Source organism: Vicia villosa, unplaced genomic scaffold, assembly GCF_029867415.1.
Source record: "Vicia villosa cultivar HV-30 ecotype Madison, WI unplaced genomic scaffold, Vvil1.0 ctg.003373F_1_1, whole genome shotgun sequence".
Classification (NCBI taxonomy): Eukaryota; Viridiplantae; Streptophyta; class Magnoliopsida; order Fabales; family Fabaceae; genus Vicia; species Vicia villosa.
In genome coordinates, this window is record NW_026706189.1 from 60,803 (window position 1) to 77,825 (window position 17,023).

Below are 17,023 nucleotides of genomic sequence, written 5' to 3' on the forward strand. Positions count from 1 at the left end.
TTATCATCATCCTTAAACACCAAACTATTCCTATACAGCCAACAAGCATGAACAGTTTCAGCCAAGGCAGTCTTGAGAAGGATCGATTTCCACCCCTTGTGATTGCACCTATGGATCATCCACTTCAGCTCATAATCCCATCCACCTGTACCATGATCTACCTGCAACCAAGACAAAACCTCTTGCCATATTTTCTTGGTCCTATCACACAGAAAAAAAAGGTGATTCTAGTCCTCATTACCAGTACACATCACACAGTTATTATTATCAAGTATACCAAATTTCATGAGCCTAGTTTTTGTGGCAATTCGACCAAGACACACCATCCACAAAGTGAAGATTGCCCTAGGTCTAGCAGCATTGTCAAAAAACAGTCTCTTCCAAGGCACATCCTGGCTATTGTTGAGAAACTTTCTGTAAATGATCTTCTTGCAAAACTTGTTTTCAGTCAGCATTTTATTCCACTCATCCATATGGCTAATATGATCCCTTTGGTTCAGAATTGCTCTTAACATCCAAGAGCAGTTGGGCTTGATCTGGACCTCCATCACATTGTTGCCTTTTATGTAGTATGTGTGAACCCACCTGATCCACAAGCTATCTCTTTCTCTGCATAAATCCCAAAGCAGTTTACTCATGCATGCTTTGTTCCATCTGCTTAGATCGATGACATTTAAACCACCAAGGTTCTTAGGCTCACAGATTTTGCTCCAAGCTACAGGGGCTCTACTTGAGTAATCACTTTTACCAGACCACAAAAAATTCCTACACATGCTCTCAACTCTCTGAATGACACCTTTTGGTATAGGAACACACTGAAGCCAATAATTTGTTGTGCTAAAGAGGACACTTTTAATCAACTGTATCCTTCCAGCATAGCTCAGCATCTGAGCAGACCAATGGCTAATCTTCCTACCAATCTTCTCAGCCAGTTGAGCACATTGCCTGCTAGATAATCTCTTGCTTTCTAAAGGGATCCCAAGGTACTGAACAGGTAGTTTTCCAGCACCAAAACCAGTGATCTCTCCCAGTCTTTTACCTTGAGCATTGTCCATACCACTGCAAAACAACTTGCATTTTGCAGGATTAACTACTAGTCCAGTAGCCTTAGAAAATTGCTGGAACTTCTCCATAAGGCTCTGCACAGAATTAGCATCTCCCTTGGTGAACAACAATAAGTCATCTGCAAAGGTCATGTCAATCAATCCAATTTTTTTGCATTTACTATGAAACCTGAAAGTATCAGATTGATGAAGCTCATCAAGAAGCCTATGTAAGTATTCCATAATAACAACAAATAAAAGGGGAGAAATGGGGTCTCCCTGTCTTAACCCCTTCTTAGCTTGCATCCTTCTAGAAAGAGTACCATTTATATTGAATTGGTAACTCACAGTGGTGACTGCCAACATAGCCCAATTGATGAATCTCCTAGGAAATCCCATCTCAGCCATTATAGTTTTCAGAGCTCCCCAGTCAACAGAATCATAAGCTTTTTGAATGTCCATTTGTAGCATACACCTAGGCATACCTCCTTTCCTACCATACCCCTTCACCAATTCATAAGCCAGCAAAATGTGATCATGTATATCTTGACCTGGAACAAACCCAGCCTGGTTCCTACTGATAATCTTGGGCAGGATAGCACTCAGTCTCCTAGCCATAATTTTTGCTATAATCTTGTACACAATTGTGCAACAAGCAATGGGTCTATACTCTTTTATGGTTTTTGCTGCAGCATTCTTGGGGATCAATGTAATAAGGGTTTGATTCCACTTACTATCCAACTCCCCTTTATCAAAGAAGCCTCTAACAACCTGTGTAACATCATCTTTCACAATGCTCCAAGAGGTCTTAAAGAATTTAGAGTTATAGCCATCTACCCCTGGTGCCTTGATGTCTCCAATACTATTTAGAGCTCTAACAATTTCATCATCAGTAACCTCCTTAATCAAGTCAAGTCTGCAGTTACTAGACAGTTGTTTACCTTTTCTCAGGACCTGAATGTCCACAGCATCCAGCTTATTGTGAGCAGTTCCCATCAATTTCCTATAGAATTGGATAACTTCCTCAGTTATATCATTATGAGCAGTGACAGTTCTCCCATCCTCAGTATGCAAGCTATGAATTCTCATATTGCTTTGTTTTCTTTTCAAAGTTGCATGGAAATAAGCGTTGTTCTCATCTCCAAACCTTATCTAGTTGATCTTGGCTCTTTGTCTCATAATTTGCTCTTCTATGGCCAGCAGTTCCAAGAGATTATCAGTTCTTTGTTTCTCCTCCTTAGTCAACTCTTTGTTCCCTTTATTTCTCACAATGTGCTTCTGAGTATCATCCAGCTCCCTTCTGGCTTTATCAATTTGCATATTGATTCCTTTGAAAGGTTTACTCAATACTCTGATAGTAGATTGCAGCCTCTTTAGCTTATCCTAAAGCTTGACTTGAGAGGACCCTCTACCTCTTCTATTCCAATTTCTTTCAACTTGTTCCCTATAATCATGAACTTCAGTCACCTTATTGAGAAACTTAAACATGCTCTTAGTTCTACTAATCTGCTCACTCTTTTTGAGGCATAATAGTGCATGGTCAGAAATACTAGGCTCCAAAACATGAAGTTCCCAGTGTAATCTCTGTTGAAACCAATCTTTGTTAGCAATAACCCTGTCAATGCAAGAGTAAATAGTTCCATTAACATGTTTATTGCACCAGGTATACCTGTCACCAATCTTATCCAGCTCAGCCAGTCCACAGTTGGTCATCATGCTAGCCAAATCACTATACTCACCCTCTTGAATCTCCTTGCCCCCAATCCTGTCTTCAGTGTTTAACACATTATTATAATCGCCTATAAGGCACCAAGGACCTTGTTGCATACTATTAATTTTTTCAATATCTTTCCAAAGACTCCTCCTCCTTTCCAGCTTGTTAGCAGCATAGATGGCAGTGAGCCAATGTTGGAAGTTAACAATAGTATCAAAAAATCCACAATGTATCATCTGATCCGAGTCACATATACCCCTGATATCAACCTTACTCTTATCCCACATAATCCATACCCTTCCATTAGCATGCTTATTGTAGTTGTCAAGATAGTTCCAATGTCCTCCCATCATCTTCCTAATGTTCTCTGCTTTATCCTGTTTAACCCTTGTTTCCACTAAAATAGCAATCTCGGGCCTCAGTTTAGAGAGACGGGAGCTAATCTCTCTATTTCTGATCCCTTTATTCAGCCCCCGTACATTCCAGGAAATGATCATGTCACCCCCAGGGGTGTGTCTTTAGGGTCATTCAAAACTCCTAAGGACTCAAAAATATTAGAGCATAAAAATTAAAGCTTGTACCTGTAATTTCACCTATGGGTTTCTTTCCATCATCTTTCTTCCTCCTGACCTCTGTCCATGCACCTTTGCCCTGATTTGCCTGGTCCTGTTTCACCATTTCCTCATTCTCAAGACCATCTTCCTTTGCTTCAGTCTCAGGCTTACTGTGTTCTATCACCTCATCATTTTTATTTGCTTTTTGTTGCCATATTTTTTCAGTAGGTTTCTTCTCATTGGAGCACACATGGCCTATTTTTTGGCATCTCTCACAATATTGTGGCCTCCATTCATACTCCACCTGCTACTTCCTTAGCTTCCCTTCATGGTCCCTGATGGTAATTTCCTCACATAATTTCTGTGTGACATCCACCTCCACCAGTAACCTAGCATAGCTCACTCTAAGTTTCTCAGCTGTACACTCATCTGTAAACAAGGGTATACCCACTGCACTACCAATCTTCCCTAGGCTTGATGCTCCCCACATAGGCAAAGGGAGATTGGGTAGCTTAATCCAAATGGGAATGGATCTGAGCATATCCTTTGCCATAGTAAAATCATGCCTCCATTCCAATAGAATCATAGGTTTGTTCTGAAAAGTGTAAGGACCTCTCATCATAACTTCATCTCTCGCATCTCCATTCTTGAATTTGAGGATGAAGTAGCCTTCATCATTGTAGTACATATCTGGAAGTGCAACAAAATTCCACATCCGACTCATGTAGTTCTTCATCGCATTCATGCTCAAATTGGTTCCAATCACATACATGATGAGCGAATTCTCCCAAAACCTAATTTCCGATTCCACATCCTTTTCTTCAATTTCAACTTCAATGATACCGTCGTTAATCTTTGGTGCTACATACTGAAGTTGTTTCCATTTGTTGTTTGCCTATTACCACTGATAACATCAACCCATAGCTTGTTTGAATCCCCGATAATCTTCGTCTTCATCGGTTCTTCTACCTTAGGTTCTGCTTCCCTCTTTCCTTTCTCATCACTTCCCGTCTCCTTCTTATCAAGACTCTTCTCTGTAATCACCGTCTCATTCTCCACCAGTGTAGTTGTGGTCACCGGCGTGGTTGTTGCCGGCGAAGTTGTGTTGTCCCCATGCTTCGATCCCGTCGATTGAGTCACCTTTTTCGGCGGTCTTCCCCTACCGCGAGAGCTTCCCATGGTGGAGCTTTGTTTAAAAATATTATATTTAATTCTTTTTATTTTAAAAAATTCTATAGTTTAGTAAATAAATATTTTATATTATGATAAACACGTATGAAAAAAATTATTTAAAAATTTAAGAATTATTAAATAATTTTCAAAATTTTAAATAATAACAGAACTAAAATTGCGTCCATAAAATTTTCGTAAGACTAAAATATGTCATTTTTTAATAGGAACTAAAAATAAAATTTAAAATATTTATAGGAACCAAAAACATACTTAACCCAAAATAGGATAATTTAAATAGTTGGGATATATCTTCTTTTCTTAAATATATATTTGATATTTATGTTTATTCGTCTTGAATTTACTACTTGAGAGTCAATCCTCAAATCGAATGAGATATCTTAAGTTTTATTTAGGCTTAAATGCAATTTTGGTCTCCCAAATTTCTCAATTGCTTAATATTTGTACCCTAGATTTTAATTGCTTAATTTTGGTCTCCTAAATTTTTAATTGCTTAATTTTGACCCCTTAAGTTTCAATTGCTTGATTTTGACCCCTCAAATTTGTCTCCTTTTACATTTGATAGTCCCCTAATGACATGTAGACTAAATTTCTTTTTTTTTTCTTTCCTTTTTAATTTTCTTCTTTACAGTTCTATTTTTCTTCTCTTTTTAATAGTTAAGCTTTAAATGTAATATTTTGAAAATCTTAAATATTTTATTCAACTTAGAATATACGGACAAGTAGGGATGTTTGCGGTCGGTTTTGACTTGAAAAATCATTCTATCCGCAAGAGAAAAAACATGCGGTTCGGTTGGCTTTTGGAAAGGAAATCAAACCAAATCAACACACACACACACACACACACACACACACACACACACACACACACACACACACACACACACACACACACACACACACACACACACACACACACACACACACACACACACACACACACACACACACACACACACACACACACACACACACACACACACACACACACACACACACACACACACACACACACACACACACACACACACACACACACACACACACACACACACACACACACACACACACACACACACACACACACACACACACACACACACACACACACACACACACACACACACACACACACACACACACACACACACACACACACACACACACACACACACACACACACACACACACACACACACACACACACACACACACACACACACACACACACACACACACACACACACACACACACACACACACACACACACACACACACACACACACACACACACACACACACACACACACACACACACACACACACACACACACACACACACACACACACACACACACACACACACACACACACACACACACACACACACACACACACACACACACACACACACACACACACACACACACACACACACACACACACACACACACACACACACACACACACACACACACACACACACACACACACACACACACACACACACACACACACACACACACACACACACACACACACACACACACATATATGATAATATAGCTTTGTCTTTAGTCATTTATGTGTTATCAAATAACAACAAAATTCATCATACTACTTTTCATTTAATATACAAAAATAAAATTAGAGAAAAGTGGAATATAAAATATAATAAAGTAGCATAAAACAATATCGAAAACATTAAAATGAAACAGAAAAATAGAGGAAGAAAAAGCAGAAGAGATGAGAGATCAGATAAGAAGAGGTGCATTAAAAACGTAATTGGAAGAGAGAACAGTAGAATAAAAATAAGAAGATGTACATGGAATAGAAGATGAGTAGAAGGCACAATCCCGATAAGAGAGATTTGAGAAGATTTAAATTGAAACTTTAAGTGCGAGGAAGAAAAAGTCATTTGTAATCCGAATGCTAAGGCATAATAGATTTGAGTTTGGGTTGGATCGATGTGGGATAAATAAAGTTTGAGTTGTAACATAATGTGGTTTAGGTCGGTTTGTAAAATACAAACCGAACCGTACAGTTTTGTTATAAAATGGCTCAAACAAATTCGAACCAAATGTCATTTTTTACGATTTCAGTTTGGTTTGATTTGCGGTTTTCTATTGGGGGTGGTTTGGTTTTGAACACCCATACGAACAAGCATGTCATTATAAAAAATTGAAATTCTATATGACTAATTGCTAGACTTTGGGTCTTTATGCTTAACTATGAGAGAGTTATTGGCCAAAGAATTTGTTATTTTAATGAGGTAGTGGTCTATTTTATTTTGTCAAAATAATTTGCCATTACTCATAAGTTGAATGAAATATTTAACATTTTTTAAATATTACATTCAAAGTTTAACTATTTAAAAGAGAAGAAAAATGAAATTGTAGATAAGAAAATTTAAAAAAAATTAAAATAAAAAAAAACAACAGAAAAAAAGAGAAATTTAGTCCACATATCATTAGGGGACTATCAAATGTAAAATAAGACAATTTTAAGGGGTCAAAATCAAGCAATTGAAATTTGGGGGGCCAAAATCAAAACTATTACAAAATTTGGAGACCAAAATCAAACAATTGAGAAATTTAAAAAGTCAAAGCCTTTTTTTTACCAAAACAAGCTTAACTTCTTTCATTCATCAGGATAGAGTCAATACAACGAGGAATACTGTTAACATGACTGCGTCGAGGCCAAGAATTGGCCGCCTTTGTAAGACAATGGGCAACCATATTCGCTTGACGCTTAATGAACTTAACCTCAAAGTTCGTGAGATTACAAAGTAAAGATTTAATAGAGCGAATAATAAAATTAAATTCAGAACCACCGATGGTATTAGAATGAATAGCTTGGACAACTTGAAGAGAATCACCTTCGAAGATAACATTGTCAAGATGAAGGGTTAAAGCACTTTGAATAGCTTCCTTTAAGGCCAACGCTTCCGCTTCAAGGATAGAAAACGAACCAACATCCCAAGCGACGCCTGCTTTGAAAAAATTCCCCAAGTTATCTCGGATACACCAACCTCTATTAGTAGTTCCTTGAGTACGGTTAAAACCCGCATCAACGTTACATTTAAACCATCCGGAAGGGGGGAAATCCAAGAAAGAGTGTAAGAAAGAGACGGCTCTCCATCCTGGGGATTTTGAGCCAACCACCACTCTTGCCACTTGTGAAAAGCTAACCAACCAAGCCTAGACACTTCCTCCTTCTCATTATTCCAAATAAAGTCATTCCTGTTATGCCACAATAACTCGATCATCATAGCAAAGCGTCCCGCTACCTTCATATCCTCCCTATTACACAAATTAAGAATAAGAGATCGAATGTCATTACTATGATGAAGGAAGGGTGCTATAGTGTCATGCAAACCTGCTGTTCTCCAACACTCGATAGTCTCAGGATATCCGAAAAACAAATGCCAATCATCCTCCTCCTCCTCCCCGCAAAATTGACACATAATAGGACCAGGAACATGGTGATGTCGTAGTCGGACCCGGGAAGGCAAACAACCCGAGCAAATCCGCCATAGAAGGTGTTTCGCACGTGGGGGAGCAATGATAGACCACAAACCATTCCAATTAACCTCAATATTATCCTGGCTAAGAGGCTTCTTACTACTTTTCCAAAGGTGATAACCAGAACGAACACTATAATGCCCATCTTTCTCTTCCCTCCACACCAAACGGTCAACAACAACATCCTCCACTAACGGAACATAAGTAATAGCTTCCGCTCCTGAAAAATCAAACAACTCTCTAATCAACCTCATATTCCACTGTTTGGCATTTGGCAACAACAAATCTTGAACAACCAAATTATAGATACCTTGTTGTTGTGGTCCCGGAACACACCTATCATCATTTCCCCGAATCCAAGGTTCCTGCATAACCTTAATCTGGCTGCCATCACCTATACTCCACCTACAACCAAGCATAAGAACATCTCTAGCTTTCCAAATACTTCTCCAAACAAAACTAGGATTAGAACCAAGGTTAGCTTCAAAGAAAGATGTATTTGGGAAGTACCTTGCTTTGAAGAATATGGACACTAAAGCTTGCGGGTGACTCATAATAAACCATCCTTGCTTAGCCACCATAGCTATATTAAAAGCTCTAAAATCTCTGAATCCAAGACCTCCAACCTTCTTAGAACAAGCTAAACGATCCCATGCCATCCAACGAATACCCTTACTATTAGAACCTCCACCCCGCCAAAAGGCGTTCAACATTCTCTCGATATCATTAATCACTGCTTCGGGCAAAATAAAAATACTCATCACGTAAGCCGGGATAGCTTGGAGAACTGATTTAATCATGACTTCTTTACCAGCTTTTGACAAGGACCGACCTTTCCAAGAATTAATTCGTTGCCAAATACGGTCTTTGATGAAAGCAAAAGTAGACTTCTTACTCCTCCCTATCATCGAGGGCAACCCTAAATACTTGTCTGTCCCTAAGACATGACGGACACCCATGATATTTGCAAGATCCTCTTGGGCCGGTAAACTCAAATTCCGACTGAAAAAGACCTCGGATTTGGATAGATTGATTTCCTGTCCGGAGGCTTTTGCATAGATATCCAGAATTCTCATAAGATGAGAAACTTCCTCCACTTCGGCCCTGCAAAAAAGAAAACAGTCGTCAGCAAAAAGCAGGTGGGACACACTAGGTGCCCCTCTGCAAATTTGGATACCATGGATATCTCATTTCGCTACAGATCCCTTGATGAGGGTTGAGAGACCTTCGGATATGAGAATAAAAAGATAAGGAGACAGAGGGTCTCCTTGCCTGAGTCCTCTCCCTGGTATAATAGGTCCAATAGAGTCTGAGTTAACTAGAACCGAATAGTAAACTGACGTAACATACATCATCATCCAATGTGTCCACTTTTCCAAGAAACCCATCTTCAACATCATACATCTTAAGAAGCCCCAATCTACTCTATCAAAAGCCTTACCGATATCAATCTTAAGCGTTAACTGAGCTCTCCTGCCTTGAGTCTTTCTCTTGAGGGAATGAATGATTTCAGATGCTATCATGGCATTATGTAGAATAGATTGACCCTCCACAAATGCCGATTGCTCCTCCGAGATACAATTATCTAGTAACGGCTTTAACCTGTTCGCCAATGCTTTTGCAATAATCTTATAAATGACATTACACATCGATATTGGCCGAAAGTCCTGCATTCTGTTAGGATGAGCACACTTAGGGATCAAACAGATATTGGTATCATTTATGGCTTCGGGAAAATAGCCACGCTGAAGCCACGACGAAGCTGCCTCAAAAATATCATTTCCACAAACCTCCCAAAATGTTGATAGAAACCGATATTGAAACCATCAGGCCCAGGAGATTTGTCTGGGTGCATCTCAGCCAATGCCGCATATAACTCATTCTTAGTAAGGGGTGAAGTCAGATTAATGTTATTTTCCATAGATACACACTGCTGAATACCACATAACACTTGGCCATAATCATTGTTGCTACTGCCAGCAAAAAGGTGTTCAAAGTAATTCTTAGCAATATCCCCTAAGCCTTGCGGATTAGTAACCATACTACTATCTTCATGATTTAAGCTCACTATTTTTTTAAAACTCTTTCTAACAGTCGCCGAAAGATGGAAGAACTTCGTATTCAAGTCCCCATCTTTTAGCCAGTGCATCTTAGCTCTTTGTCTCCAGTACAAATCTTCACTGATCAAAGCTTTGTTATACTCATGTTGAGCCTCGCGAAAGCGCTCTGCCGAGTGCAAATCAGCACCACCTCTATTAGACTCCATCACTGCCCTATACCGATCCATATCACCTCTCCTATTTCTTCGCAAATTCCGGCTCCAGTTTTCAAGACTTTCAGCACACGATGAAATGCGCTTAATAACATCAGATTGTTCCTCACAATGCCAACCATTACTGACCACCGCTGATATACCATCTTCATGTAACCAACTGTTTTCGAAGCGAAATTTAAGGCTCCTGCTAGCTTGCTGAATCGGATCACAATCTAAAAGGATGGGGCTATGATCAGAATACGATGCGATAAGATTAGTTAGCTTAGCATGTGGAAAAGTCGCCAACCAATCGGAGTTAGCAAGAGCCCTGTCAAGTCTTTCTCCAATCATATGATCAGTGCCTCGACTTTTCACCCAATTGAATTGGTAGCCTTCAAGCGAAATATCGGATAGATTACAATCACTCACGGCTTGACGAAAACCCGAGCACAGCCAATTAGGATGGGGGAGTCTACCATTTTTATCCTGCTGGGAAAGGAGATCGTTGAAATCTCCAATAACACACCACGGTAAGCTTGACATGTCATGAATTTCTCGTATTAGGTCCCAAGCCAATTTCCTACGACTTCTTTCCGGGTAACCGTAATAACAAGTAAGTCTCCATGCATTAGTGTCTTTATCAGTGACAATAACATTCACAAAATTTCTTGTGTAGTTAATGATGCTGCAACTACCGGTATTTTTCCATAGAACGGCGATCCCGCCACTTCTTCCTTCAACATCCACAGACAAACATGCGTCAAACTTCAGCATGACCCGAATGTTTTCTAACTTCCGAAACGAGTTTTATTTAACAATGTTCATTCAATCCTGAAAACGAGTTTTGGATGCAAACAAATTGATAAATAAACAATCGTAGTAAGTAAAAAAAACATACTTGCAAATATTTATTTCAATAATTAAATTAGACATTATGAGTTTAAATTATTTTTATTTAAATTTGACTCAATTATAATTTTTTTGAGTACATTTTATTACATAGCGTCTCGCTAATCCTACAACTTAAAGAAATGCATACTAGCATGATGCCATTAGTTATTTGAATCACCATGGCAACGGTCACGACAAATTTTCTTGCACTGCGGAATATAATTGTGACACGTAAAAAAACATTTTGTTTCACACGCAGTTCTTTTGAAGAAGTTGTTTGACTTAAAATCTTGAGATTGAGGGATGCATTCAACCTGTATGGTAAATACTATTACCATTAAAATCAACACGATACATTTCTTGATTTGACCTACTTCCATTACTCCTATCAAAACTCCTATGACAAAATGTTTGCGTTAAACTATCTATAATATAAGAAAATTTGTTGTTTTGGAAATCACAAAAATACCATTTGATTATCTTAATCTAAACTAATAATTTTGGGGTAAAAAAGTCTTTTTTTAGTTTTTTCTAACTCACTTTTTCACTTTTCACTTTCCAACTCACTTTTCACTTTTTCTTTTTTTTTTACTTTTTATATTATTATTTCTAATAAATTATTAATCAAAATATTCCAATAAATTATTTTTTAATAAAAAGATTATTATGATCATTTTTTTTTAAAAGAATAAGAAATTATATATATTTCCAAAAAACCGATAAGTATAGAGGCGACCCATAGGGTCCAGCAACCGCCAACCTAAGCCAAACAAAACCAACTACCTAACAGGGGAAAAACTCCACCTCTAGGCCAAAGGAACAGAACCTAACTCACCAAAAGCTGAGCAATGCTATCTCTATACTTAGGCAACATCCAAACTCTATTTACAATCTTTTATATAATTTCTCCCACTATATTCCTATCACTATAGTCATTTTTGAAAATTATATTGTTTTTATACAACCAGATCGCATATATAGTTTCCGCAGCAGAGATCTGAACAAACTACCCGCGCCAATTTTTTCCTTTGCAAACTCTCAGCAACCATTGAAGCTCTTGATTCCAGCCTTGCAGATTATGTCTCATATTCATCCAGCTCAGAACTTCACTCCACACATTCCTAGTATAGCTACAATCAAAAAATAGATGATGACAGTTTTCAGCACAGTTACAAAAGGTACATTTCATGTCAGTTTGCACACCAAATTTGGCAAGATGATCCTTTGTGGCAAGCTTTTTCTGGCACGCCAGCCAAAGCGTAAAGACTGCACGAGGCCTAGCTCTGTTCTTGCATACCAGGACACTCCAATCAACCTTAGGGCACTGCTGCAGCATGTCATTATACACCTGTCTCGTTTGAAATTTCACACCACACTGAAGCTTCTCCCATTGTTGCAGCTTGCTTGCTTCATTCCTCACCTTGAGGATTCTTTTGAGAATCCAAGACCCACTTTCTTTAATATCCATGAGCATTACCTGTGTATTTTTCACATAATACATATGCACCCACCCAGCGGATCCACAGAGTATCAGTTTTGCATCAAATGTTCCACAGTAATCTACACAAGCATACCTTGTTCCACACATGGAGATTAATGATCCCTAGACCTCCATATTTCTTTGGTGTACATACCTTATCCCATGCCACAGGCGCTTTACGAGTGATACTATTCGTCCCAGACCAAACATACGACCTGCACATAGCTTCCAGTCTCCTAATAACTCCCTTGGGCATAGGAAGACAACTCATCCAATATTTTGTACATCCAAACACCACACTATTTACCAACTGCACTCTGCGAGCATAACTAAGCAAACGAGAGCTCCAATGATTCAATTTCTCTCAAATTTTATCTGCAAGAGCCATGCATTGAGTATTAGTCAGTTTTTTACTTGAGAGAGGGATGCCCAAATATTTGAAAGGTAAACTACCTCTACTGAAACCAGTGATACCTTCAATCCTAGAAATATCCCTATCATCCATACCACCACAATACAATTGGCATTTACTAGGATTCACCTAAAGTCATGTTGATAAAGATAACTTCTTGAAACAATCCATCATCAATCTGAACAAAGATGTCATCTCCCCTGGAAAAAATCAGAAGATCATCAGCAAAACTAAGGTCAACAAGGTTTATCTTCTTACATTTGTTGTGATACCTGAAATTCGGATTACTTCTCAAACTGTCTAATTTTCTGTGCAAGTATTCCATAATGATAACAAAAAGCAAAGGAGAAATTGGGTCTCCTTGCCTTATGCCCCTAGCAGCTTTCATACTCTGAGAGATTCTGCCATTAATGTTGAATTGATACGAAACAGTAGTCACAGCCAGCATAATCCACTTGATGAATCTCCTAGGGAACCCCACCTCAGCTAGGATACATTGCATAGCCCTCCAGTAAACAGAATCATAAGCCTTTCTTATGTCCATCTGCACCATACAACGAGGCATACCACCTTTCCTGTTATACCCTCTAACAAGCTCATAAGCAATGAGAATGTGATCATGGATTTTCTGCCCAGGGATAAAGGCATCTTGGTTCTTGCTAATAATTCTCCCCATCACCTTACACATTCTATTAGACATAATCTTGGATATCACTTTATAGACATCAGAGCAACAGGATATAGGGCGAAACTCTTTGATACTGGCTGCACTATTATGCTTAGGAATAAGAGTTACTAAAGTCTTGTTCAATCTGTTGTCCAACTCTCCATCATCAAAGAAAGCATTCACAGTTTTCCTCATATCATCTTGATAATTTGCCGAGAGTGCTTGAAATTTTTTGCCCCATAGCCATCAGAACCATGTGCAGTAAGATTTCCTATACTATTTAAAGCCTCCCACACTTCTTTCTCACTAACGGGACCAACCAACATGACTCTTTGCTCCCTGCTTAGCTGATTACCTTTTCTCAAGGCTATAACATCCACCCCTCTCAGTTGGTTATTGGCAATCCCCATAAGCCCCTTATAAAAATCCAGAATTTCTTTCTCAATTGCTTCATGGGTGTCACAAACCTCCCCTCCATCTTTGTATAGTCTACTTATATTCTTCTGGTTGTTTTTACTTTTCAGAGCAGCATAGAAGTATGTGTTATTTCCATCTCCCTTCCTAATTCAGTCAATCTTAGCTTTCTGTCTCAGCATATTCTCTTCCACGTCATTAAGATTCAGAAGTTCTTCAGTCAACCTCTTATCTTGAATAATCAAATTAGGATTCAACTTATCATGCCACAGTTGACTCTGCACATCAGTAAGCTGAGCTCTTTTCTGATCAATTTGGCTTTTTATACTCATCAATGGCTTATGAAGCTTCCTAATGACAGGTCTAAGCCTCATGAGTTTACTCCACATCAATTGGCAGTTCTGCCCATGGATCTGTCTCCTCCAACTACTCTTCACTTCAACCATGAAACCCTCTACCTCAGTTACTGCATTAATGAATTTAAAGCCACCTTTTTTCCTTTCATTTGTAACCTCACTCTTGATACATAACATGGCATGGTCAGAGACCCCTGGCTCCAGAATATGAAATGTCTTATCCTTATTCTTTTGAAACCATTCCACATTCCCAACCACTCTATCAATGCATGAGTAGATGGCTCCTACATAATGCTTATTAAACCAGATGAACTTGTTTCCTTTGCACTCCATATCAAAAAGATTGGCTTCCTCCATCATGTTCCTAAGATCAATGAACTCATTTTCTCTAATCTCAGACCCACCAATTATGTCTTGAAACCCTAGAACATTGTTAAAATCTCCCATAACAATCCAAGGCCCCTGCTGAGAGTTCCCAATTCTCCTAATGTCCTTCCATAAATCCCTTCTTCTCTCAAGTTGATTGGATGCATAAACAGCAGTAAGCCACTGTTTGAAGTTACCATCCATATTATAGACCCCACAATGTATCATTTTGTCTGTCTTACAAACTTCTTGGATTATCACCCTACTATCTTGCCACATGAGCCAAATCCTACCATTAGCATGCTTAAAATAGTTGTCAGACACTTTCCAGTTACCATCCAAGTTCCTCCTACATTTGTCTGTTTTATCTTTTTTAACTCGAGTTTCAATCAAAATAGAAATCATAGGTTGTAGCTTAAAGAGACGGGAGCAAATCGCTTTTTGTTTAGCTACTTTATTAAGCCCCCTAACATTCCAAGATGTGATCATGTAACCCTAAAGGGTTGAATTAAAGGATCATTCCATTCTCCTAGAGAGTTGAAGCCATTACTGCTAAATATATGCTTTAAAGATTCAACATTGCTCTTACCTTTATCTCTTATTCCTTTCAGAACTTCTGTCCAGCTGCCATCTTCACCATCAAGCACCAGACTCTTCTCTCTATCTTTGACTGCTTTTGCCATAACTGTCTCAACCTTGTCCTCTTCAGGAGTCTCTGCATTTAACTGGCTTGGCTCACCTTGCTATTTCTCAGCACGTTTTTGCCATATCTTCACTGTAGGTTTTTTCTCCACACGACACACATGCCCAGCTTTTTGACATTCTCACAATATGGTGGCTTCCATTCGTACTCAACTTTCTGCTTTCTCTCCTTGCCCTCATAGTTGATAATAATTTCCTCTTGGAGCTTCTGTGTAATATCCACTTCTACAAAGATTCGAGCATAGGTAACTCTGAGTTTCCCTGCAGTACACTCATTAGTAAACAACGGGGTACCTATAACACTCCCTATCTTGCCAAGACTACGTTCCCCCCACATTTGGATAGGTAATTGTGGAAGTTTAACCCACATTGGCATTATTCTTAGCATGTCTCTCTCCATTGAGAAATCTGGCCTCCATTCCATAATCACCATAGGCATGTTGCGTATAGTGTATGGGCCTTTCAGCAACACTTCCTCACGATCCTCATCAGACTTGAATTTCAATATGAAGTATCCTTCATCATTATAGAACATCTTAGGTAGCTTCACAAAGTTCCACTCCTTCATCGTGTAGTTCTTCACCGCGTTCATGCTCAAGTTACCCCCAATCACATACATGATTAGAGATGTCTCCTAAAACCTAATTTCAGGCGCAACATCTTCCTCTTCTATCTCCACCACAGGTGTTCCATTAACGATCTTCGGAGCAACAAACGCAAGAGCTTTGCCATTCTTTGATATCCGATTCCCGCGTATGACATCCACCCAAAGCTTCGTATCTCCTGATTCCGTTTGATTTTCGTCCTTGATCTTCCCGATTTTAGGGTTTGGACTAACTCCTCGAATCGGGGAAGAACACTCCGCCGCACTCTTCGTCACTACTACCTCTTCCTTCTCACCGTCCGTCTCCACCTCCGTACCTTCCGCATCCTTACCCTCCTCCACCAGACTCACAGTGCTCTTCGACGCCGGTAACAGAGAAACCTTTTTTGGTCGCCCCCGTTTCCTCGACCCCATTTTCGCCATTCCCCTCTTTCGCCATTATGATCATTTTAAATTATTGTTAATTTACATTTAAAATAGCATTTAATTTTTAAAAATTAACTTAAGTAATTGAATATTTTTTTTGAATCAAAGGATAAACTTTATTTATGATTCAAAACAGTTACAAACAAGTGACCTAAAAGGTCCAACAAAACCTCAAAACACTATGACAACCAAAACAATCAAAACAAAACTAAGGCATCATCACGCGACTAATAGCCCCATGTAGCTTTGTCCTAGCCCACCAGCGATACACAGTTGCATCAATGATTCTAGCTATTACAGTTTGTTCATCTGGTTTCACATCAAAACAAGCTTGGTTTCTAAACCACCAACATTCGTACACCGTTTCTGCAAATGCACATTGAAGAATTCTGGCTTTTCCTCCTTTCTTCTTACACTGAGCATT

The 17,023-nt window shown here is 38.9% G+C and overlaps 2 protein-coding genes across 2 annotated transcripts; both read right to left on the reverse strand.

The window, feature by feature from the left end:
• Nucleotides 1-3,618: 3,618 nt before the first annotated feature.
• LOC131640886 (uncharacterized) lies at nucleotides 3,619-4,490 on the reverse strand. The gene is made up of 2 exons (XM_058911253.1): nucleotides 4,281-4,490; nucleotides 3,619-4,206 (listed from the first exon to the last, which is right to left on the reverse strand). Exons 1-2 carry the CDS (start codon nucleotides 4,488-4,490, stop codon nucleotides 3,619-3,621), a joined length of 798 nt encoding a protein of 265 aa, XP_058767236.1.
• Nucleotides 4,491-7,435: 2,945 nt separating this feature from the next.
• On the reverse strand, nucleotides 7,436-9,676 carry LOC131640887 (uncharacterized). The gene is made up of 2 exons (XM_058911254.1): nucleotides 9,300-9,676; nucleotides 7,436-9,131 (listed from the first exon to the last, which is right to left on the reverse strand). Exons 1-2 carry the CDS (start codon nucleotides 9,674-9,676, stop codon nucleotides 7,436-7,438), a joined length of 2,073 nt encoding a protein of 690 aa, XP_058767237.1.
• Between the last annotated feature and the right edge of the window lie 7,347 nt (nucleotides 9,677-17,023).